Source organism: Rousettus aegyptiacus, unplaced genomic scaffold (assembly GCF_014176215.1).
Source record: "Rousettus aegyptiacus isolate mRouAeg1 unplaced genomic scaffold, mRouAeg1.p scaffold_m13_p_14, whole genome shotgun sequence".
NCBI lineage: Eukaryota > Metazoa > Chordata > Mammalia > Chiroptera > Pteropodidae > Rousettus > Rousettus aegyptiacus.
In genome coordinates, this window is record NW_023416289.1 from 31483983 (window position 1) to 31509390 (window position 25408).

The 25408-nt window shown below is 47.4% G+C and overlaps 1 protein-coding gene across 1 annotated transcript in view; it reads right to left on the bottom strand.

Moving 5' to 3' along the window:
• Positions 1 to 25408, bottom strand: part of PEPD (peptidase D) — a 112231-nt gene that overhangs the window by 66429 nt on the left and 20394 nt on the right. The window contains exons 5-7 of the mRNA XM_036231574.1: positions 21464 to 21511; positions 20087 to 20148; positions 7571 to 7615 (exon numbers count right to left, since the gene is read on the bottom strand). Of these exons, the coding sequence (XP_036087467.1) occupies positions 7571 to 7615; positions 20087 to 20148; positions 21464 to 21511 (155 nt within the window). The remainder of the gene's footprint in view (positions 1 to 7570; positions 7616 to 20086; positions 20149 to 21463; positions 21512 to 25408) is intronic.

Below are 25408 nucleotides of genomic sequence, written 5' to 3' on the forward strand. Positions count from 1 at the left end.
GGTCCATCCTTCCTGCCGCCACTCTTGCCAATATTTTAGACCTCGAGGTTCTGTGCCCATCTATCCACACAGGCTTAACCAAAAGCCACGAGGGTCAAACCAGAGCCCATACCTGTATGTGGGCCAAGGGGCTGCGGAGAAATCCTGCAGTTGTGTGATGGGCACACGGCTCCTGGTAAAGCCCCAATTCTGCCATGAGTTACAGGGAGGCATGTGGGAGGCCTATCCCCGACTTTCTCCACCTTCCTAAGATCTCTCCCCTCCCCGCTTCGGTGCCCGCCTCCTCTTCTCAGCAGATGAATGAACTCATCCACTCAGAGAACGGAAGCCAGGTAAGAGCACTCTCACCTGTTCTCCAAACTCTCAAGCCTTGGCTCCTCCTCATGCTCCCCTCTCTCTCCCCCTACAAGGGAAGGGGTGCCCTCTTCCTGATGAGGCTCAGTCCTACCAACACACACATACATCTGAGTTCAGATCCCAGCTCCAACCTCCTCCATCCCTCTGGCCCCTATCAACGGAAGCTCCATGACCGCTCACTTACCTCCTCCTCCTCCTCCTCTAGCCAAGCCTTATCCTCCACTACCCAGCCACATTTCCGGAGAAGAAAGCAAGATAGTCCTTGCCTTGGGAGAGGAGGGAGAGCACCTTCCCCGTCTCCTCCCCCCATCCCCTCTCCTCTTCGCCCTTCAGCCCCCACTGCTCTGCCACCTGCCCTCTCACCAACATGAGGTGATGACCCCAGCTGCCAAATGCGGAGGCATCAGGTGACCTGCTGAGGATGAGGCGCGGGGAGCCCTGCCTCCTCTGGCACTGCCTGCTGCCTCCTTGCTGCCTCCCTGAGAGGTCCTCCAACCTCTGCCCCTCCGCCTCGCCTCGGCCTCTGCCCCCAAACCCCGGCTCTGGTACAGGCCTCTCAGGTGCACTTCCACCTGCAGGTCCCCCAGGCACCTCCAGCTCAGTGTGACAGAAACTCCTGCCTGTCCGCACACCCCGCTCCCAAACCACAGCTCTGCCATGCCCCTTAAAACAAACGGGGCATCATCCCAGACACCTCCCTCTGGCCTGTCCGCTGCCCCTACATCCGACTGATGACCAAGGACTATGACTCCGCCTCCACAACCTCTCTCACGCCCTGCTTCTCTCTGTCCAGACGCCGGTCCTTCCAGCCTGGTCAACCCCTCCTGCTTCTTGTGGCCTCTGAGCCTCAGGTCTGTCTGCTACCTAACAGTGCAGGGGATCTTGAGGAAGTGCAAATCTGACCTAGCTTTTCCTTGCTCAAAACCTTCCGTGAGTGGCCTCTCGATGTCCTTGGGATGAAGTCAAGTCTTTAAGGTGGCTCCCAAGGCTCTGCGGGCCCCACCCCATTCACTCCCAGTGGAGACTCCTCTGCCTGGCACTTGCTCCCAGCATCCCCGCCACCTGGCTAAGGCCCCTCTCTGTGTTCCCTGGGCAGTTTAAAGGAATCCTCACTAAGCTACCACACTTGTAATCTCTTTTTCACCTAAGTCTCCTCCGAAGTCATAGCCCGGGAGGGCAGGGTCTCAGGGCCAGAACAGTGCCTGGCCCAAAGCGGACACACAGTTAACTGTGGAATAGAAGCAGTATTTGGGCACTGGACCCAGGCTGGAAACACCCTGCTTCCAACAAGGAGAAATAATGGCCTCATTTCAAAAAGAAAAGGCGGCGTCCTGGGGGAGTTCACCAGGACAGCGTGGAGGCCGCTCAGCCTGCCACGCCCTGGGCAGGGCAGGGCGCAGCCTCCACAGGCCTCAGCGGTACAAGCTCCATCACCACTGCACTGCCCCAGCCACGGAGGTGGGAAGAGGTGGTCCCGAGATCTCACCCCGCAGGAGCCCACCCCACAGGGTCTCCACTTGGCCTCCTCCCTGTGGCCTGAGCACCCTGGATCAGGAGATGACCCGGGAAAAGCGCACAATCAGCCCAAGGAGAAAGAGGCTTGGCGCCCAACCACACTCTTCCCTTCAGAGATGAAAAGTATTTTCGGCGGTCAAGGACCAGGATCCTACTTTCTTTTCCAATTTTACTTTTGGGAAGATGACAAACTAGGCCTCTAGCTGATTTACTCAGGATTTATTTAGTCATATTAAAAAATAAATCAAATTGAACGAGGCCAAATTATCCCATAAAAGCAGTTCTCCAGAAAAAGCAGCCTCACCGACCATTGGACTGGCCCAATTTAACCCCAGCTTTACAGGCCCTGAAAACAGATGTCTGTCGGGTGCCAGCTGACCCGTGCCGGCTTACCCAAACATCCATTGGGTACTCTGGGCCCGAAGTCTCAACCAGGCACCAGGCATGCTAGCCTGGCCCGCTTATCGCCATGACACGAGCACCAGAAACTTTTTTTAAGATTACTGTAGCAAAGAATAAGACTTCCCAGCACCCCGCACAGTTTGTCCCCATCTTCAGGAAGAATTCACTGCGCTGAATCTGACGAGGCCATTTCCATTACCCCTGCGCATGAAAAGGCAAAGGAAGAGGATTCCGAGCTGGTCCTGCCTCTGCAGGCCCGACCGCCTCTGGAGTGAGGGATGCTTCGTGTGACACTCAGCTCAGCCTTATCTGGCCCAAGGATGTGTGGGGTGGTGGTTAGAAATGTCATCTGTGAGGTTCTATCCCCAGGAGAGGACAAAGGCCACTTCCCCCATGAAGCATTAGAGAACCAAGGGTCAGGACAGGACAACACTGATGTCACTTAAGGAGCCTGGACAGAAGGTGGTTCAGGCCCTCCCACCAGCAAGAGGAGGTGCCTGATGTGTGTGAGGCATGAGCGCTCCCACAGAGTCCCTGGCTGCTGGCCATGCTGTGAGCATCACCGCACCAAGGGGGCCACTCAAGCACAAAGGCTCAGAGTCCCTGTTGGAGGCCTAAAATGACAAAAACTGGACTAGGCTAAGATTCACTGGTGCGATTTTTTTCTCCTTAAATATTCACAGGTCACAAAACTGCCTGTGGATATTACACCCAGGATGAAGACATCAATTAACTGAGATCTGAATGTTCCACTGCCGAAAACAGTAGCAAGACAGGATGCAGTGTTTCTAAAATCAGTCTCTAAGCATCAAAGCCCATAGTGTTGAACAAAACCCATTTGAAGGGACAGGAATTCCACCTCTCCTGGAGATGAATGTACGGGGGATGGTTCTGTGAGAGAGGTGGGTCGGAATGCAATACCACAGGACTCCCATGACCCTTCCTTCCACCCATAATGCAAAGGGTAAAATCCCAGAATGGCAGCAGAAAGCTGGTTAGAATAACATATCCTTAGAAGGCTCAATCAATGTCTTCTCAGAGAGACCAGAGATATGAAGAAGTGACAGTTGTGAGCCAACCATGCCTGAGACCTGACCGGGGCCAGGCAGACATGGGCCACATGTCGGGGAGGTGCGGGAATTCCACCTCTGTGCCCAGGATCTGCCGATGCTGCCACGTCCCGTCTCCTGCCTCCTGGTGCACTGTAAGTCAAGTGCTCACTCAGCTGAGGACCCCACTTTCCACTTGGCTTTCTCATTAATTCAGAGTTAAATGCCATTTGTTGGGAGACAAAGGCAGCAACCCTCCTGGATATTTTTCACACACACACCAAGAATCCAGGTCATCGTCTACGTACCTCTTCTAATTTGGGACATTGCAAGGACGTAGGAAACCAGCGCGCTCCTGCCCCTGACCCATCCACACACCTCGGCACCTCCAAGCCCAGAAAGGCAGGGGAGCTGAAACAGAGATGCTACCCCACTGCCTGATTAATACATGCAGGACACCTTCCCTCCGTGTAATTAACAGTTCTAAAACCGGCGTATGACTCAATTTCACACAGTCTCACTTAAAACCCAAGAAGGCGCACAGCAATTGCTGACATGCTTGCTCTCCTGTGATGCTTCCAGAGGTACTTAACTGAAATCCAAAGCACCGAGCTATTAGAGAGTACAAAAGCATCTCCTTTTATTTCCTACCCTACCTTCGGATCAATTTAATCATCTGCAGAACAGGAAAGTAGAACCACAACCTAAATTATGGAAGTGAGGCGCCCGCTCTTATTAAGTTTCAACTTTTGACCTCCACATTCAAACTGCAATACCCAGCACAAGCAGAGAAATTATCAGTTATGATCTCATGTTTGTGGGGAAGAGTATGATTATAGAGGAATTTACAGGAAATCAAAAAGGCACTGCTTGAGAGAATGGAAAACAATAAAGCAGTCGCTGAATGGAAATGAATGACACCCAAACAAAAATGAGAAAGGAAGCTAGGAGAGCGCCGGGCAAGGCTGCTCACTGCCCACCCCCCGCCCCCCACCAGACGAGCTCCCTGAGGAACCCCAAACCCCCAGCCCAGTTACTAACCAGGATCTGGGCTGCATGTGGGCGGCAGGTGACAGGAGGCATGGCGCTGGTGGCGCTTTACCACACAGCTCCTGGCCCCCAGCCCTGCCACACCCTGGCCTCACGCCAGACCCATTCTGCTGGGTCTGAGCAACCCCCTGCATGTCCAGTGGCCCAGAGTGGAAGGAAGGCTGACACTCAGGCAGGCTGCCCCACCCGCCAGGGTGCTCCTCGGAGTTGCAAGGGGAGGTACAGAGATCCTGGCACCATCAGCCTGGACACAATTCCTGACTTTTTCTCGGGCAAATCACCTCCCGGTGCCTCACTGTAGTAGCATGGGACTAATCGGAGCATCTATCTTATAACAAGTAAAAGACCTCTTTTAAATAAGATGGCATGTGTCAAGTACTTAGCACAATACCTTGCATATGGGAAGCCTCAAAAAGTGAGAGCCATTATTATTCAGATGCATTAGCGCTTATGCTCTCACTCAATTTTTCAGCCATCCGTCAAGGGAGACCACTTCTACTCTGCAGGAGTAGACACTGAGACTAAGTGCTACAGACTGAATATTTGTCTCCTTACAAAATTCAGATGTTGAAATCTAATCTCTGATGTGTTGGTATTTGGACATAGGGTCTCTGGGAGGTGATTAGGTCATCATGAGGGCAGAGCACTCACGGATGAGATTAGTTCCCTTATGAAAGAGACCCCAGAGAGCTCCCTGCCCCTTCTGCCATGTGAGGACACAGCAAGAAGATGGCCATCTGTGAACCAGGAAGTGGTTCCTCACCAGACGCCAGCCTCGATCTTGGACTTCTCAGCTTCCGGAACTGTGAGAAATAAATTTCTGTTGTTTATAAGCCACCCAGTCAGTGGTAAATTGTGAGGGCAGCGTGAATAGTCTAAGACACTTGGTGAATCTTTGGGTCCATACTGTGAGTTATGTATTAGTACACTTCCATTTTATAGATGAAGAACCTAAGCTCAGAAAAGCTAAGTGACTTCCCAAGGGGGCGGGTTGGGATTAGAATTTGGATTTGCCTGAGTAGATAATTTTTCCATTACTCCAGGCAGCGTTTCTCCATGGGGACTAGAGACAGATGGTAGCAAAAGCACTCAGGACACAGGAGCCCAAAGATGCATCAATGAGTCATAATTTAAGGTCATGGAAAGACCCCCTCTCCTATAAATCAGGGATCTGCACTCCATTCCCCCCAGAATCCTTCCTTCAGTGACTCAAGGAGGGCAATGACCACGACTACCATGGTTCTCACTGAGAATGACTACAGTCACTACAGATGCTGGTACACACACTATTACAACACACCCCTGAGGCAGTAAGGACAACGTGACATTTCTAAAATAGTCCTACTGCCATCAAATGCCAAATAACTCCTTTCTGCTGCTGGCTTTAATAAAGTAGGGAAGTATTATTATGAACACAGAATCCACTTAAGAGCCTTGGAAATGTCACCGGAATTAAAGCGTGCTTGTTCCAAAGTGACGCGCTAATGGCTTATCCTCTAGGAGGTGCTGAAGCACACCACTTCGCCATCCCCTGCAAAGCACCCAAGTGTAAGCGGCCCGGAGGAAACACTGCACAGGGGGCATAAGTGGACGTGGGCCTGGCCTGTTCCTGAGTATTCAGGATTTATTCTTCTGCCAAGTGACGGCCATGAACTTGGAGCACACAGATCCTACCCTCACTGTTTGTGTCCACGATGGGCACAGCTGACCACAGGCAGGCTGGCTGGCCTGTCCTCCAGCTGCCCCAAGGGTCTGTAGCAATGCCTATTGACAGCTCTGAGATCTTCACCTCTGGCCCAGGCTGTCTCCCACTGGCTCCTGCCTCAAACCCAACACAGCCCAAACAAGCTCCTGATCCCGCACAGCACTGGCCATCCCCATCTCCATGACATACCACCCAGCGCTTCAGGACGAAAACCTAGAGTCACCTCCAACTCCACCCTTCACTCAGCTTTCACAGTAGGTTCTTCTCAGGAGCACTGCCTTGACTGACACTTCACCTCTCAACTCTCACACCACCCCTCCACTGCCACCTAGACCCCACGACAGCCTCCTCACTGCCAACCTGTTCCCACTCTCGCCCTACAGTCGAGTCTCCAGGCTGAGGTCAAATGATCTTTTAGAATGCAAGCCTGACCCTACCATTCTTTGCTTAAATCTTTCGAAGATTTCCCTTGGTTTCCATGCCTCTCAAGACGAAGTCTAAGCTGACAGCATGGCTGAAGCCTGTCTAACCTTCTAACCACCTTCACAAGCCACTTCTGCAGTATGTGCCCTATGCTGGCCACGCAAGGCCATTACCCTTTCTCTTGTCTCCAGCCTTTGAACAAGTGTTCCCTCAGACCGGATCATTCTCTCCCTCTCCCCGACTCTGCACTCCGCCCAACCTCACCGCCTGACTCCCACTCATCCTTCAGGTTAGGACTCTCAAGTTCAAGACTAGATGAGTGAGCTCTCCCAACTAGATGGGGCTTTAGGAGCAGATGTGAGGAGACCGCACACCTCCCAGTCACATCGTTATGTGGTAAAGGCCCCACCTCACCTCTCCTGCATTCAGAAAAAGTGCAGCCATGTAACAGACAATGTTTTGGTGCTATCGAAGAGCAACTTGATGGCATAGGAAGAAAACCGGTGACACATCAGAGTTGGAGGGCCACTTCCGGGGTCTCAAGAAGTGATGCCCCCCTGAGAAAGTATGTCCTGCTGCAACCTACCAGAAGCCAGCTATGCTGCATGTAGGGGCTGCCGGCATTACCAAGGAAAGTAAGCAGGCAACAAGGGAATATATATAAGACCATACCAACTACTGAAGACAGATGTGTGACGCGAGGAAAACATGTTTTACCTTTCTGGTAACAGGATTACTGTATGATATTTATTTTTACTGTTTTCATTATCTACTTTAATTGAGCTACATAAGATTAGCTTATTCATAGCAGGAGCTTTAAAAGACCGAAAATAAAGGAAAAGATAAAAGAAATTTAATTGACATTCAAGTGACTCATGCCCTTTCAAAAAAACAAACCGACTAAAAATCAAAATAAAACAAAAAGAAAAGAGAAAAGCCTGAGAGAAGAGGTTCTAGGGCTGGGCTTGTCCAGTGGGCTCTGTGGGATGGAGTGGGCAGGAACGGCAGGGTCTCTCACCTTCCTGAGCTGAGCACAATGAACAGTGTCACAGCCACAGGCCATACTTACCATTCCACTATCTCTGGATGAAGAATGGTGTTGTTGACATTGAACCTATAGAGGGAAAACAAAGCAAGCCCATTAGTTCAATGGTCCATCATCTCCCAGCAAAAACTACTTCTTTCATGACATACACACCATGATCAAGAGGGGGCCCTTAACTTTAATTTCATGACTGCCTGGCCCACAAAAGGCCTGCTGCGCACTGCAAATGTGGCAGCCCAGGCCATGCCCTCTTAGTGCAGTCAGTTGGGGAACAAGCTGCTTGGCTGTGAAATGTCACCTTGCACCCTCTCTAGGCAGACAGCATAGCTTCTTCCACCAAGCATACCAACATATGCATAATGGGAATCCCAGAGGAAAAAGAGGAAAAGGAGAAGAATATTGGAAAAAGTAATGACCAAAATTTTGCCAATTTAATGAAAAACATTAATCTACACATCCATAAAGCTAACTCGATTCCCAACGGGATAAACTCAAAGAGATCCACACCCAGACACATCATAATCAAACTTTTAAAGACAAAGAGAAAATCTTGAAAGTAGAGAGAGAAAAGCAATTCCTCACATATGAGGGATCCTCAAAAAGATGGATGGTTGATTTCTCATCAGAGGCCAAAAGGCAGTAGGATGACATATGCAACGTGCTAAATGAAAAGTTTCGCAAACTAAGAGTGTAGATCCAGCAAAGCTATGTTTCGAAAATAAAGCAGAAATTAAACCAGTCTCAGATAAACAAAGACCAAGAGAATTAATTGCTAGAAGACCTATCCTACAAGAAATAGTAAAGGGAACCCCTCAAACTATAATGAAAGGGCACTAGAGAGTAATTTGAATCAGCAGGAAGAATAAAGGCACTAGTAATGGTAATTACATGAGCAAGTATAAAGACAATGTAAATGTATATTTTACTTATAAGTCCTTTTTTCCCTGCTATCTAACTTAAAAGAAAACTACATAAAGCAATAATTGTAATTTGTGTTGAGAAGCACAAAATGTATAAAGATACAATCTGTATGCAATAAGAACACCACAGAGGGGAAAAATGGAACTATATAGGGGCAAAATTTTTGTATACTATGGGAATTAAGTTAATATTAATGCAAACTAGTTGTTATTTATAAGTCTAAGAGGTCATTTGTAATCCTCTAGGTAACAACTAAGAAAATAACTAAAACATACAGAAAAGGAGATGAGAAAGGAATCAGAACCATATACTATAAACAATCAATTAATACAAAAGAAGGTAGCAATGAAGAAGCTGAGGAGCAAAAACGATGTATGACATAAAGAAACTAATAACAAAATGGCAGGAGGAAGTCCTTCTTTATCAGTAATTACTTCAGATGTAAACAGATTCTCCAATTAAAAGGCAGGGATTGGCAGGATGTATAAAAAAATCATCCAAATATATGCTCTAAAGAGACATAATTTAGATTCAAAGACATAAATAGACTAAAGTGAAAGGATGGGAAAAAATATACAGATGGTCCCCAACTTGATGATGGTTCAACTTAAGATTTTTCAATTTTACGGTGGTGTGAAAGCAATATGCATTCAGTAGAAACCATACTTCAAATTTTGAACTTTCCCCAAGCCATGGAAACACAGTACAATACACTCTCTGGGGTGTATTATACAATATACTCTCTTGTGATGCTAGGCAGTGGCGGTGAGTTGCAGCTCTCAGTCAGTCACACAATCACGGGGATAAACAACCCATACCCTCCAGTGTACTGTGTTGCCAGAGTTTGTTGTACATTGTGTGTTTGTTGTACATTGTGTTTTTGTGGTTTTGCATCCCATCATGTCTATAAAACACCCATCTGTGTCTTCTGCTTCTGGTGAGGAGCAGAAGGTGGCAGCAATTGCTCTTGAGGTGAAAGTCAAGATAGTTGCCCAACTGTAGGCTAATGTTAAGTGTTCTGAGCACATTTAAGATAGGCTAGGCTAAGCCATGATGTTCAGTAGGTTAGATGTATTAAAAGTATCACTCTCTAGTAAGGGTAATTATGTGAGCAACTATAAGACAATGCAAGTGTATTTTTTGTTATAACTCCTTTTTTTCCCTCCTAACTTAAATGACAACTACATAAAGCAATAATTACAAATCTGTGCTGAGAAGCACAAAATGCATAACTTTTTTTTCTCCTATCCAACTTTTGACTTACAATTTTTTCAACTTACGGGGGGTTTACTGAGATATAACCCCACTATAAGTTGAGATACATCTATATCATGCAAACAAAGATCAAAAGGGAGCTGGAATAGCACTACTAACATCAGACAAAATAAGTCTTAAGACAAAAAGTGTTACTAAAGACAAAAAAAGACATTTTATAAAATATAAAAAGTATTTTAAAAAGATCAATTCATGAAGTAGATATAATAATTATAAACATATATATACCTAACAATACAGCGCCAAGATATATGAGTTAAAAACTGACAGAACTGAAGACAAAATAAACAATTCAACAATAACAACTGAAAACTTCAAGACTTCATTTGGAGTAATGAACAGAACAATTAGAAGATCAGCAAAGAAAGAGAAGACCTGAACACTACAAGCCAACTTAGACCTAACAGACTCCACCCAACAGCAGAATACCTATTTTCTCAACTACACGTGGAATATTTTCTAGAAAAGACCATATGTTAGCCCATAAATTAACTCCCAATAAATTTAAAAGAACTGAAATCATATTAAATATGTCCTCCCACCACACTGGAATAAAATTAGAAATCGATAACAGAAGAAAAATTCATGAATAGATGGAAATTAAATATACACTCGTACACAACCAATGGGTCAGTAAAGAAATCGCAAGGGAAACTAAAAGTACTATGAGACAAATGGAAACAAAAACACAACGTACCAAAATGACAGGATTCAGCTAAAGCGGCTCTTTAAGGGAAATTTATGGATGAAAATGCCTGTATCAAAAAGGAAGAAAGTTATCTTAAATCAATGACTTAGCCTTCCAACTTAAGAAAATAGAAAAAGAAAAGCAAATTAAACCCAAAGCAGAAGGAACAAAATAATAAAAATTAGAGCTAAAGTAAGTGAAATAGAGAATAGAAAAATAATACAGAAAGCAACAAAATCAAAAGTTGGCTCTCTGAAGATCAACAAAACTGGCAAAGTCTTAGCCAGACTGACCAAGAAACAAGGAGAAGGCTCAAGTTACTGAAATCAGGAATAAAAGAGGGGACATTACCACTGACTAAACAGAAACCAAAAGGATTATAAGGAAATATGATGAACAACCATATGGTAATAAATTGGGTAAACAAGATAAAAAGAAAGAATTCCTAAAGACACAAACTACCAAGACCCACACAATAAAAAAATCTAAGTAGACCTATAACAAGTAAAGATATTGACTTAGTAATCAAAAACTTATCACAAAGAAAAGCCCGGGATCAAATGCCTTCACTAATAAAAAAGAATTAACGCCAATTCTTCACAATCTCTTACAAAAACTAGAAGAGGAAAAAACACTTTCAACTCATGTTATGAGGTCAGTATTACCCTAATACCAAAATCAGACAAGGACATCACAAGAAAACTATAGATAAAAAATCCTTCATAAACACACACACACACACTCACTCTTCAACAAAATACTAGCAAACGGTATCCATAAACATATAAAAAGGCTTTATACCATGAACAAGTGGGACTTATCCCAGGAATATAAGGTTACTTCAACATACAAAAATAATCAAGTTACTGCATCATATTAATAGAATAGGGGACAAAATCACATAAATGTAGCAAAAAAAAAAAAAAAAAAAAACTCACAATTTTCCACATCTTTTCACGACAAAAACACTCAATGAATTAAGAAGAAAAGGGAATTTCCTCGACCTGATAAAAGGTATCTACAAAAAACCCACAGTTGACATTATACGTAATGGTCAAAGACCAAAAGCTTTTCCCCAAGATGAGTAAAACAAGGCAAGAATGTCTTCTCTCTCCACTTCTATTCAAGACTTGGGATTCTAGCCAGAGAAATGAGTCAAGAAAAAAAAATAGAAGGCATTAAGATTGGAAAAGAAGAAGTTAAACTATCTAAGTTTATCGATGACATGATCTTGTAGACTGAAAATCTAAGCAACACACACACACAACACCTATTAGAGCTAGTAAACAAGTTCGGCAAGTTTACAAAATCTGTGATCAACATACAAAAATCAGATATATTTCTATATGTCAGCAATAAACAATCTGGAAATAAAATTAAGAAAACAATTCCATTTACAATAGCATCAAAAAGAATAAAATACTTAGGAATAAATTTAACAAAAGAAGTTCAAGACTCACTACTGAAAATTACAAAATATCGCTTAAAAATTAAAGAAGATCTAAATAAATGGGAAAATACCCCATGTTTATGAATTTGAGAGATTAATTTTGTTAAGGTGACAATACTTCCCAAATTGAGCTACAGATTAGTGCAATTTCCACCAAAACCTCATCTGGCTTCTTTACGGAAAGAAAAGCTGATGCTAAAATTTGTATGGAAATTTAAGGGAGCCAGAACAGCCTAAACAATCTTGAAAAAGAGAAGCAAAGTTGGAAGACTGACATTTTCCAATTTAAATACTTACTGTAAAGCTGAGTAATAAAGATAGTGTGGTACAAGCATGCGGAAAGACGCATAGATAAATGGAATAAAATTGAGAATTCAAAAATGAACCTATACATTTATGGTCAATTGACTTTTTTTATTGTGGTAAAACACGCATAACATAAAATGTACCATTTTTTAAGTGTATAGTCCAATAGCAATAAGTATATTTACATTGTTTTGCAACCATCACCACTATCCCTCTCCAGAACCTTTTCAACATGCCATATTGAAACTCTGCACCCATTAAACACTAATTCCCCATTCCTCATTCTCCCCAGCTGCTGGTAACTACTATTCTATTTTATGTCTCCATGAACCTGACTATTTCAGGTACCTCACTTAAGCAGAATTATATAATATTTATCTTTAGTCGACTGATTTTTGACAGGGGTGCCAAGAAAATGCAATAGGGGAAAAGATCTCTCAAGAAATGGTGAGAAAACAATTGGATATCCACATGGAGAAGAATGAGGTTAGATTGCTGCCTAATGCCATATGTAAAAATTAACTCCAACTAGATCAAAGACCTGAATGTAAGAGCTAAAACTACAAAACTCTTAGAAGAAAACGCAGGTATAAATCTTTATGGCCTTGGATTAAGTGATAGATTCTTCGATAATGACACCTAAAGCACAAGCAACTGAAGAAAAATAAACTGGACTTCATCAAACTTAAAAACTCTCATGTGTCCCAGGACACATTGAGAAAGTTAAAACACAATACAAAGAATAGAATTTTCACAAATTATGCAAATCTAGTATCTAGAATATGTAAAGAATTCTTAAAATACAACCTTAAAAATACAACCCATTTAAAAATAGGTGAAGTATCCGAACAGACGTTTATCCAAAGGAGATATACAAATAACAACTAAAGACAAGAAAAGATGCCCATCATTAGCTATCAGGAAAATATAAATAAAAACCATAATGAGACACTGCTTCATAGCCAATTACATGGCTATAACAAAAAAGACAGATAATAACAAGTGCGGGTGAGGATGTGGAGAAACTGGAACCTGCATATACTGCTGGAGGAAATACAAGCTGGTAGGGTCACTTTGGAAAATAGTTTGACAGTTCCTCAAAAAGTTAAACACGGAGTTACCATGTGACCCAAAAACTCCATTCCTTTGTATCTACCCAAGGGGAATGAAGTATAGGTTCACATAAATCAATGTCTGTAACAGTATTATTATTAACTAAAGCTAAAGGTACAAGTGACCAACTGTCTACCAACTGATGAATGTACAAACATATGTGGCAAATAAACATAGACTGCAATATTTTTCAGGCATAAAAATGAGCAAAGTACTGATTCATGCTTCAACGTGGATGAACTTTGAAGACATGCCAAATAAAAGAAGCCAAATACAAAAGGCCACATATTGTATGATTCCATTTATATCAAATACTAAAGTAAGCAAATCCATGGAGACAGAAAGTAGATTAGTGGTTGCCAAGGGCCAGGCGATGGGGAATGAGTCCTCACGAGTACAGGGTTTCTTTTCAGATGATGAAAATATTCTAAAATTGATTATACTGATGAGTGCATAGAGATAACATAGAGAAGCCAGTTAACTGTATATTTTAATGGGTCAATTTTATAAGATATGTAAATTATATCTTAACAAAGCTGTTTTTTAAAGCTTAATTAGACACATCATGAATCTTACTGTATGTAAATTTTATTTCAATAAAATCAACTTATAAAAATTGACAGAATGAAACAAGAAATAAATTCACAAAGCAGAGTGTGAGATTTTCTCATACCTTGTGTGGTGAAAGAACAAGCAGAGAATCAGAAAAGATGTAGAAAATATGAATAATAAAATTAACCAGCCTGACTTACTGATACACAGAGCACTATAGCCGACATCTGCATGCTCTGCCAGTGCACGAGAAACATTTATCTCAATGATCATAAGCTGGAAGTTTTAACAAATTTCAAAGTGTTGAAATACAGAAAATGTTCATTGATTATAGTGAAGTTAAACTAGAAACCAGTAACAAATAAAATTATAAAATCCCAAATTGTTTAGAAATGAAGCAAAAGACTTCTAAATAGACACTGTTCAAAGAAATAATGGAATTAGAAAATAGAAACATGAAATATCATAAACCCTGAAATGCAGCTAAAACAGTGCTGAGAGGAAAATTCATAGCTCTAAATGTATTTAGTGGAAAAGAACACTGAAACCAATGATCTAAGATTTTATAGCTCCCCTCACAAGAAAGTCCCTTTCTTCTTTCCCAAGAAGCTAAAGAACAAATAAACTTAAAGAAATTAGAAGGATATTAAAAAGAGCGGAAATCAATGAAATAAAAAACAAATACACAATAAAGAAAAATCTACATAGCCGAAAGTTGTTCTTTGATAAGATAAACATAATTAAAAAGGGGACTCCTGGACACAAAAGGATCAGATCGAGGACACATCTTTGATACACTGTGTCACGTGTGACCTGCAGCTCATGCTATCAGTAAGACATCTAGGGAAGCGTGACATGGCTGAGCACAAAAGACAGTCCTCAGCAGACCAGCCCTGGCAAGCCTCACCCCTCTGCATTCTGAGCCCTGCTCCGTCTCAAGCCAGGACATCACACAGGGCATGCAGAACTGTGACACCCAGGGATGCTCTGTCGCCTCATCACTGGTGGTGTTTGAAAACAACTCTCTGCTGCCATGTGAGGTTGGCACCCACACTCCTGGCTGAGCCCTGTGAGGATGGTTGGGGGCAGAGGAGAGAAGAGAGAACGGGGTATGGGCAGGCTGAGAGGAATCCAGACCGCCAAAGCGTCCAGATTTCTAACGACACAAATAAGACTACTTAATTCAAAGTCAACCAAAATGTTGTAGAATCAAAGCCCTACTTGTGAAATATCAGAGAGAACCAGGCAGCCAACATGGTTCAGTGTGAAGAACAGAGCAGCAGATGACATAAATCAAGACAACATTTCTCTGCCTCCCATTTCGCCAAATGTCACTTTGACATTAGGAAAAGCAATGGCCTATCTCCTCCACAGCCAAACACACCAGTAAAATTTCACTTCACAAAATGTACGTGCGTATACACACATGCGCCCACGTACCCACGAGCAGCGAAGTGTCTCAGCACACAGACATCAACACACAGATAACATGAACATAAACACAACAGACAAGATGAACACACAGGTAGCATACGCTTAAAAAAGAGGCACACGCAGACACACACAGATCTGTATACAACAGGCACACACTCAGAGACATGCCCAAATATATATACATACGGAAACACATAAACTCACACAAATGCACACTCAGACACGAAAATATCTAAAGAAATAATACACCTGGATACACACAGAAGAGTCCAAAAGACACCCCCCAGTGTTGACAGTGTTTGTCTTGGGGCAACAAGATTCGGATGTTCCTTGCTTTTGCCACTGAACTAGTTAGCCCTCTCTGTGATGAGCATGTGATCACTGTGGAAAGACAAACCCACCAGTGCCTGTAGGGCGGGGGGTGTCCCGGAAGCAGACAGTACCTCCCTGTGGGCTGGGTGACAAGGGTGAGTAGTGACGGCCCAACCACCCCCACCTCCTCCCTGCGGTTTCCAACCCTGGAGAGCAGGCCCTGCAAGGGACCCCACCCAAGACCCCGCCTAGGGGCCGAGGTGGGTTCTTGTCCCTTCAGGATCCATCCCCTCGTGGACATTCCATGGGCTATAATCAGAAGCCCAAATATTAACTTGATACACAAGTTAACAGCAACCAGAAAGCCAACGTCCTCACACCATATATTGGCATTTTGCTGTAATTGTCAAGTTTTAATAATGTCCCTCTGCTACCTGGATTTTAAAATTCACTTCTTAGAATATTAATATTCCTGCATTAATGACCCCCAAATTCAGCAATTTCATATTTAACTGCTTATTTAAATGGAATTAATTCATAACTAAATCTCTTCAAATATGCAAGGCAATTTAAGTGATGCCAAAAGATAAGAAATACACTTATCCTGAATAACCAGCTGATGTTAAATATCGATCCTATTTCTCTGTCAGGCAACAGTGTGAAACAGAGCCCTCTGTAACTCACCGCCCCCTCCCCCAGGCTCCTGGGCGCACAGTCTGCCTGCTTCGGGGGAAACTCTCCTGCCAAGAAGGCACCCTATTAAGCTATGCAAACTTGATGGATGAGTGACCCTCGACTCAGGCCACCTGGGCCCCCACGACACCTCTCTCCCTCCATAGTCAGCATCTCTCTCAGGAAAATCTGCTCCACAGCCCACCCCCTTAGATGCTAACCAACATCTGTCACGTATGACTTTGCTCCTAGGCTGTGTGAACCAACCACTCCAGGCAGTCGCAGTGGCCACAGCCCCTAAGAAGAAGCCTCATGTCCTCCTGACAGCAGAGTGACCCTCTCCACCTCAGCTTCCCCTAGCTCCAGCCCCAGAGCAGCCTGGCCGTGCCATCACCAGGACCTGGCAATGGACACCTGACCCCGTCCTCCAGCCGGAGGCCACAGAGGACCCTGCTCCTTCCACATCTGCAGGAGCTATCCCTGCTCCAGCCCAGCCATCCATGGGAACTGTGACCTGAGCCAGAGGCCACGCTCAGCCTGAGGCCTGGCAGACTGTCCCCACCGGCTCCCTTCATCCCATCACAATCATACTCCCGGCTCCCCACAGAGGATAAAACCATATCCCTTGAGCTCAGGGGTCTTGGGCCCTTGAGAGATGCCAGCACTTGTCTACCCCACTCCGCCATCTCTGGCTCCCTGTTCTCTCTGCTGTGGGTCCTCCACAACCCCAACACTGCGAGACCTGGCACACTCCCTGTTGTAGGGAGCAGGCAGCCAGCCCAGATCTGGGAAGGTGGAGGGGTGTCTGAGGTCTCCCAAGACCAAGTGTGACAGACCCAAGCGGGCAACTCCCAGAAGCCACATTTAGAGAGGTCACAGGCTTCTCACTCAACTAGACCAGGACCCAGAGACTCTAGCATGAGTAGACAGGTGAGGCCACCATTCTACCAAAAGCTCCCTCCTCTCCCCAGGCCCAGGAGTAAAGGAAGCCTGGGATACAGCCAATCTGCACAAAACGAGAGGCCCAACCTGAACTTCTGCTGAAACAGGTCAATCAAGGACCTAAGATGGGAGGTGTTGCAGAGAAGTTCAAAAGGGTCAAACCCCAAAATTTCAGGAATAAGGCACATTATTAAGGGCTGTGAGAAGTGACTGGTGATAGAAGCAATTGAGCACTAGAAAGTAGGACGACAGCGAGATTCATCTTGCTTAGGAAACAGGCTATTATTATCCCCAGCAAACAGCTGGAGCCAGTCACAGCAGGCAGGTGAACTCGGTCCATGAGCTGCACTGGCCCTCAAGGACAAGGGCCTCCCTAGCTTGGCACAGAGGTCAGGAGGTGGCAGAGTCAAGGTGCTAGCAGCAGGGGTGGGTGGGAGGCAGGGGGCTGGGCTGCACCTACACCCCAGGAAAGTGAACATGACTCTTTACAAAAGAAAGGCACTGGCAAGGCAGCTGGAGACAGAAGCCACTGTCAAGGTCAGTGCCCATGGCATGGAGCTACACAAAGCGTGCCACAGTGGGAGGGGAGGCCCAGAGGGAGACATGGAGGACAAACTTCCACGGACAAGAGGGAGAGAATACCACAAGCAGGCCAGGGGACCCCAAAGCAGAGAGACACACAAGAGGGCTTTCACATGCAGTGTGTCAGCCAAGTCAGAAAACTTGGCCCCACACAAGAGTTTGGGAAGGAATCCCCCAGGGCAGCAGTGAGGGGTCTGGGGGAGCACCCTGTGGCAGGCGCCCATCTGGACTAGACCATGAGTTAGAGAAGGACCAGCCCAGCACTGAGGGAGAGTGTGCAAATTAGGGCAATTCTTGGTTCTCTAAAAAGCCTCCCAAAACAACAAATAAACAAACAAACAAATAAATAATATTTAAAAATGCTCCCAAATGCAGACCAGGTGGGTGTGGGTTTGGCAGAGCCAACCATCCTCTGGGCTCTTGGCAGGGACTGCAGAGACTCAGGGAGCAACAGCGGACAGAGGCTGGGGTCTGTTTACAGAGGGAGAGATGGGGTTCATGTCGCCACTGCTCCCAGGGGGGGTGCAGATGACAGTGATGATGTCCCTGAGCCCCCCATCTCTCTCGGGAAAACTTAGAGAGCAGCCAGCAGTGCTCTGAGCTATATCCTGAGCTCTCTCTCAAGAACCGCGCCTGCCACACCACCCCCCAGACCTGTTCCCAGGGCGCTGGGCAGACATTCTCTGAAGCAGAGACCTCTGGAGCAGGCAAGCCAAGGCCCACAGCCAGGAAGCCCCACAGCTCCCTGACACCAGGAGTCTTGCAATCAGCGATCCTCGTGTCCACCTGGCCCACTGCACAGAGAGGGAGATTGAAGCTCAGGGGCAACAGGACTCAATGGGGGCTGCCTGTGAGCACCATCTCCACACCAGGCTCCAGGTGAGTGCGATATCATTTCGTCCCCACAAGCCCAAGCATGCTACACATGGGGGAGCCGAGGTTCAGAGGGCAAGTTCTCCTAAGATCACAGAACCAGTCAGTGAGGCAGCCACCAAGGCTCCCTCCTCCACCAGCGCTATGGTGTTGGGGACCACTGAGCTGATCCACGGTGACGGCGGAGGCAGGTGAGCAGGGTGCCGGAACACCAGCACCTGGCAGCACCGGGGGCCCAGGGAGGCTCAGCCCAGGACAGGCAGCAGCGGATTATGCACCCCGCTCCCCAAAGGGCCTAGGGAAAGACAGCGGCTCCATGGCCAACATTTCGAGGAGCTCGGCTAACCACTGCCAGTGTGGGAGGCGTGGCCACGCTGCGGAAACTCCCAAGAAGATGCAGAGATTTGAGCCATGAGAAGAAGCAAACCTAATACCAGATCCTCCTGCCCTATCGCTCTTATCACTGGGGGAAGTGATACATATTTATGAACTCCAAATCCTCCTAATCACCCCTACATCTCACACACACACAAATTCCCATGGCTCAGGCTCATACATAATTATAAGGCACTTCCTCTGTCACTGCCTCAGTCCACCAAAGGACGACAGAGGACACAGTGACGCAGAGTAAGTGTGGTGGGGGAGGGGCTGCAATTTTGGTACAGGAAGTGGCTGGGAGCTGTCCGGCTCAGCAGCCTGGAGAAGCAGGTACTGCCCCACCCCCCCCCACCCCCACCCCCACACACGAGGGTTTGTCCGCTGTAGCCTTGGGCCAGCAATGCAGACCCCACAGACCCCCACAGGGCCGGCCAGCCCAGCCCAGAGAGACAGAGCACCTTCCAGGAACCATAGCGTGACGGCGGCAAGGATAGCAAGATGCTGCACTCTCTGGGCCCAACATCTGTCCTCCCGCCTGGAAAGGTCTAGAAAGGGGAACAGGGTTTGGGGCTCAGCTTGGTGTTCAGCTGAGAGGGGGCAGGTAAGGGGGTCATTATCTGGGGCTGGGGCAGCACGGGATATGGGGGAATTAAGAGCAGGGCTGGGAGAAGTTAGGGGCAGGGAGTAAGAGAAGGGGCTGCTAAGAACACAGATGGAGGGGCTCGGAGCGGGGCTCTGGAGGGGAAAGCATGGCATGGTGGGGGCCTGAGCGCATGGCGGCCGGGCTGCCTGAGCACTCAGCGGGCCTGCGCTTTCATTATTCAATGCAAGAGAAGTGGCATCTGTTCCTTAGAGTAAAAGTCACAGTGAATTTAGGCAAATTATTTTTCTAAACATTTCCTCAAAATGAGCAGTCTAACCCCCTTCCAGCATTCTCCAGTTTGCGTATTTTGTGTCCACTCCGCAGACTGATAAGGGCCTGCTGGCAAAGATGTGAGCTGTGAGAATGCAAAAAGGCAGTTCCCAGGCCCCCAGGACTCACTTGCTGATGCCCTCGAAGGAGGCCTCCTTGCAGACACTGCCGCTGTCGGTGTTGACGCCACGCTGGAGAAAGAGAGGGAGTGTGAGGGCACGGAGACGTCAGAGTGGCGTCTCCACAGCCTGCACTGCAGAGCCTGCCTCCTCCGGCCAGACTCAGGACCGGGGAAGAACTGGGAGCCCCAGCCCAGCCGGGCGAAGCCATCCCTCCCTGCCTTTTACGCAACTCCCAGCCAGGCCCCAGCACAAGGGCAGGCCCTCCTTTTTCTGCTGCATTTTGAAAAGTAGAGAACACATAATTTCCGCTGTCAGAGCACTCTGCAGACACCAGCAGGCTGCTCAGGTACAGGCAGGGGCTGGGTGAGAAGAGCTTGGCCCGGGACCACCCCCTACTACCAACCTGCTGTCCTGGGCCAGCCGCATCTCATGCACACGCTCCCCACCGACTGTCCTAGAGAGCACTGTCAAATCTAGCCCTTCCAAAGATGCTGTCACATTCCTCTCCTTTTCCCAACTGTAAGGAGACTCCAAGTGGAACTCAGATAGGAGCGAAGACAAAACAAAAGATTCAGAGAAAAATGTGCCATCCCAGGAGAAGTAAGTAATTTTAAACCACCACTTCTTCCTCAGAAACGGCAGGTTGATGGCTAATGGAATCCCCCCAATAAAACACATTGGACCGTATGTGACCACAAGCCCCTAACATAACCTTCCTTCTCGGCCGTCACAACAGCACAGCAGGTATAATAGACCATGTGACATGCTAACAAAAATAACCAAGAAAAACTATTTCTGTAAAAATCGATTAACGAAGGAGAGAAGGGTCACTTTGGGAGGGAAGAAAAGCTGTACACTCTTCATGTCTGAAGCTCCCAAGGTTAAAGAAGAACAGGAAAGCAGGCTTCTCCTCTGAGCCCTTTCACAGCCCAAGAGCCCCACGGGCTGCGAGGGCTCTGGGGTGGCTACGCAGCCCTGCCCCGCCCTGACACCAAGGGTGTGTTTTTCAAATTCTACTAACAATGGAGGAGACACAGAGTGGAAGCAAATTAATATTCTACATCCACAAATCCTGAGAGTTCAGCGTGACACAAATACATCCTCTAGCCGGGTGTTAACCCTTGGAGTGGGTATGGTGTCTCATCCACAGTGGGTGGCCTCATGACAGGACACAGCACGTCCCAAGGAGACCAGAGAACTGGGGACAAGGAGACTGGAGAATCCAGCCATTCAGACCAAGGTGACACTACTAATCATCGATGACCATCCCTCTTGGTTTCTCAGTCCTCCCCTATATAGCCCCAAGCTCTGCTGGGGCAGGCAGCTCCCTAAAACCCCTCCCCGTGCCCAAACACAACCTGGCCCCTGGACACCTGCCACTTACCAAAGTGAGGAGGACAGAGGGGCTCAGTGACGTCAGGACACTGGCAATCTGAGAGGTGAGAAAGAAAAATCCACTTTAGAGCAACCACAGGAAGTCGGATGGAGACGCTATACGACCATCACTTAATGATGGCTCACACTTTTGGAGCAGATCCTTAAACGAGGCAGTGCTGTTGTCCCCATCCTGCTGATGAGGAAACTGAGGCTTACAGAAAATTAAGGACTTCTGAAGGCCACACGGCTATCAAGTGGCAGAGAGGGATTCAAACATAAGTCTGGCACACGTCCCCACATGCTGCCCGACCTCCACACAGGGATCCCGGGCCCCCAACAGCCAGACCTGCCCATCCTCCAAGACCAGCCCTTCTGCTTATCTGCCAAGTCCCTCCCGAAAGACAACCGGCAACCTCTTAGGCACTGGCCCCACCAGACTCCCCTCCCCAGAGCAGACACCTTCCTCCATGCTCCCCCCGCCCCCATTAATCTCTTAGACCATGGGAAGTTGGCTGTCCCTAACATCTGCCCCAGGCCCCCAGCCCACATCCCCAGGCCCCATCCTTCCACCATGGCCCACTCAGGCCTCACGTCCCTCTGCTGCCTGCTTCCTGCCCTAACCCCCTGATGAGTGCACCAAGCAAGCTCATCTCTCCATGCCTTCACCCGGGCTCTCCCCTCTGCCTACAGTGCCTTCTCCCTATCTTAGCCGCTTCATCAATTCATACTCAGGATTGAGGTTCCTGGCCACCCAGGCAGGTTCATTCACTCCTTCCTCCACTGCCCCACTGACCATCACCATTCCCTTGGCCAAGTGCCCATCACATTGTATTAGCCATGATGTCTGCACCCTTGGGTGCCAACGACCCTAGGGGGAGGGCCTTATTCCTCTCCTGGCCCCCACCCCCATCTGTTTTGCATCTTGGCTACTACAGCCCCTAGTGTATTTGAGCCCCTCAGCTCAGAGAACAGTCTCCCTCCTGTAGGCCCTGCCCCTCCCCACACCCTCACCTAAGTCCTTTAACACTGACACTGTGAAGAGCGAGGACGATCTGTCGTTTGTTGTTTTTACAGCTTTATTGAGCTGTCACCGGCATACTCTACACTGCACATGTTTAAAGTGCATGTTTTGATAGTTTTGACGTACATATATATACATGCTTTTTAATACTAAGAGGCTCCCAGAGAAAACTTGGAAGACACTGAAAACTATAAAAAGATAAAATATACCTACAATCCCATCCCCAGAGACCTTTTATCTCTGCACATAAAAACAGAGATATGTAATGGCATTTGGATCATACAAAGTTGCATGCTTCACTTATTCCCTGTCATTAAATATTCTTCAAATCCCTGGTTTTTACCAGTCGCTACTGCCGGGGACAGTGAACACCCATGAAGCTGGTGCTGCAGATGTCCAGACTTCGCAGCGGAAGTCTGTGTCTTATTTAAGTTAGATCATCTGCCCAGATTTACAGTCAAGAAAGAGCAAAGCCTAGAGTTGAACCTATGGCTGTGTCATAGTCTCTTAACAGATGTAGCATAATTTATTCAATCCCCTATTGGACACTTAAATTATTTCTCAGGATTAACTATGATAAATAATGCTCTGATGAACATCTTTATTACTTAAGCCTTTATTTCCTTAAGATAAAGTCCTTTAAAAAAATTATTTCCTTAAAAAAAAAATAAAACAATCACCTGAATGTGACCCAGGAAAACGGCCAGGTGAAAAGCCATATACTTTGACAAGGTTTCTGATGCTCAAGGCCAGATGCACTGTCAGAGGGGGACCAACCAGCCTCATACACTGGTGCCTGAGGCTCCATCTCCCTGGAGCCCCTCACTGCTTCAGTAGCTGTTCCAACAACCACTGAATCCCTTGGCCTCTATTGCACAAACAATTGGCTTGGCCTCGTCCCTGCCACTCCCCAGGCCTTTCTGGGTGTGTGTGTGTCGGGTGGCGGGGGGGGGGGGGTGGTCGGGGAGGTGCCGCACTCATTAAAAGGAAAGACAGCCACGTGTTGGGCCCTGAGTGTGTTGTTACAATGGTGAAGGGTCTCCATTCATTAGCACAGAACATTCCGTCAGTTATGGCAGCAAAACCCAAGAACGGATGGGCACTTGGGGAACGTATGTGCTACTGTCCTTGGGAGAGAGGAGCGGGATGACAAATGTGCGAGCTGATGTTTCTCTCTCGGCAACGACTCAGGATGCTCGGGGATAACGGAGGAGAAGCAGCCCTCCCGGTGCTGCTGACGCACAGAGGGACCGACGCCTAACAGAGAGCAGGCTGGGTGTCTACTGGTCCTGGGCCACATCTTTTATGAATCACAACTGCTTGAGTGGGTCTTGGTTACCGCTGTGGCTGCCAAACCTCCCCCAGCCTAGAGCTACATCTGCCTTTCCCCGTCCCCGTGGAGACCCATTAGTGCTACACACTCATCAACACAGCCTGATTCCATGCCTCAAAAGTTAAGGGGACATGACAAGGCTATGTGTCACCAGTCTGAAGTGCAGCTCTGGCACACAGGATGGCATGGCTCTGTCAGCACTGGGCCTTGTTTCCACAGAGCGGTGGTCACTGGGGACCCGTCAGCTCTCACAGACAGACCAGTGCTGCATCGATCTCCCGGGCGGCCGGGCCTCTCCGGCAGGTCGAGGCGCAGCACACGCAGAGCTTGTCAGAGCCCCATGGACAAGGAGCTTACCCTGGTGACAGTCAGCGGCTTCCCACAAATACCTCGCATGCCCTCATGCCTAGAGCCTCATACAGGCCACTCTTCACAGTGGTGACCCAGAAAAAGGGGCCGGACAGTCCTTGACCAGTGCTGTCAAGAAGGCCTGCCCTGGTCCCGGGATTTGGGCTTCACCGCACAAGAACCTGTGCTTTTAATAATGAACCAATTTTCATGGCGGTCTGAAGCAGAGGTAAACACTGGTGGCTAGCAATGCATTTAAAAATCTGAACGTTTCTAAAATTTAAACATCAGGAGAGAACACAAACAATACGGATCTGCTGTTACTCTTGAACAACTGGAGTATCTAGCAACCCCGGGCCAGCGGCCCCACAGAGCAGCTGCCCCTTAGAGGTCCCACTTCGCACCCCACATCTCCCTGATGCGTCTCCACCCTGAGGCTGAGAGGCAGGCAGCACCCATCACTATGCTGCCATAATGGTTTCTCTTACATCCATCCCACCCGCATCAGAGCCAGTGACCCTGGTGTCTCCCAACATCTGCCCAGCGCCACTAAGAGGAGAGAGGGCACGTCCACCTCGCCAGCTCCCATCGCGTTATAAACACCAGCCTTTGCCCTGAGTCTCAGCAGCAACACCTCGAAGCACCTCTCAAGGTTCTCCTGAGTGTCCCCTTCTCAAGGGAATCACCATTCACTCTACCGTCTTGACAAACGCAGGATCATCTACCGGGAGGAAGGGAACCAGATACCAAGTTTGCTACAACAGACACCGGCAATTTATATGTGATATCAAGTGACCTACCATGGCCTGAGTGGGGGACTTCCTGTCTTCTTTTAGAGGAGACGAGTGTCAGCTGCTTCCCGTCTGTGATTTGTCACTGATGACCCAGGCTGTCCAAAGTTAGAGTGAGCACCGTAGAACTGGCCCCTCCTTGACTTAAAGGGCTTTCTGTTACCTTCCATGATGGAGGAGGCCCCGGACCTCTAGCACCTCCAGCCAGGTATCTCGGTCCAGCAGTCTGTATTTTTGTCAGGCCGTTTCGAGCCACAGAGAATCAATGGCACTTGAGAGCTGGTGTTGCCCCCACAGACCTGTTCTGCAGCATCCCCTCAGGGCAATGCAGAGGTGGAGGCTGGGCCCTGGGGTCCAAAGGTCTGGAGTCCGGGGTCGCATCCCCACTCTGCTTCCCAGCTCTGGGCCGTGAACAGGGCCCTCCACACCTTTGAGCCTTGGCCTCCTCGCCTGTAATGT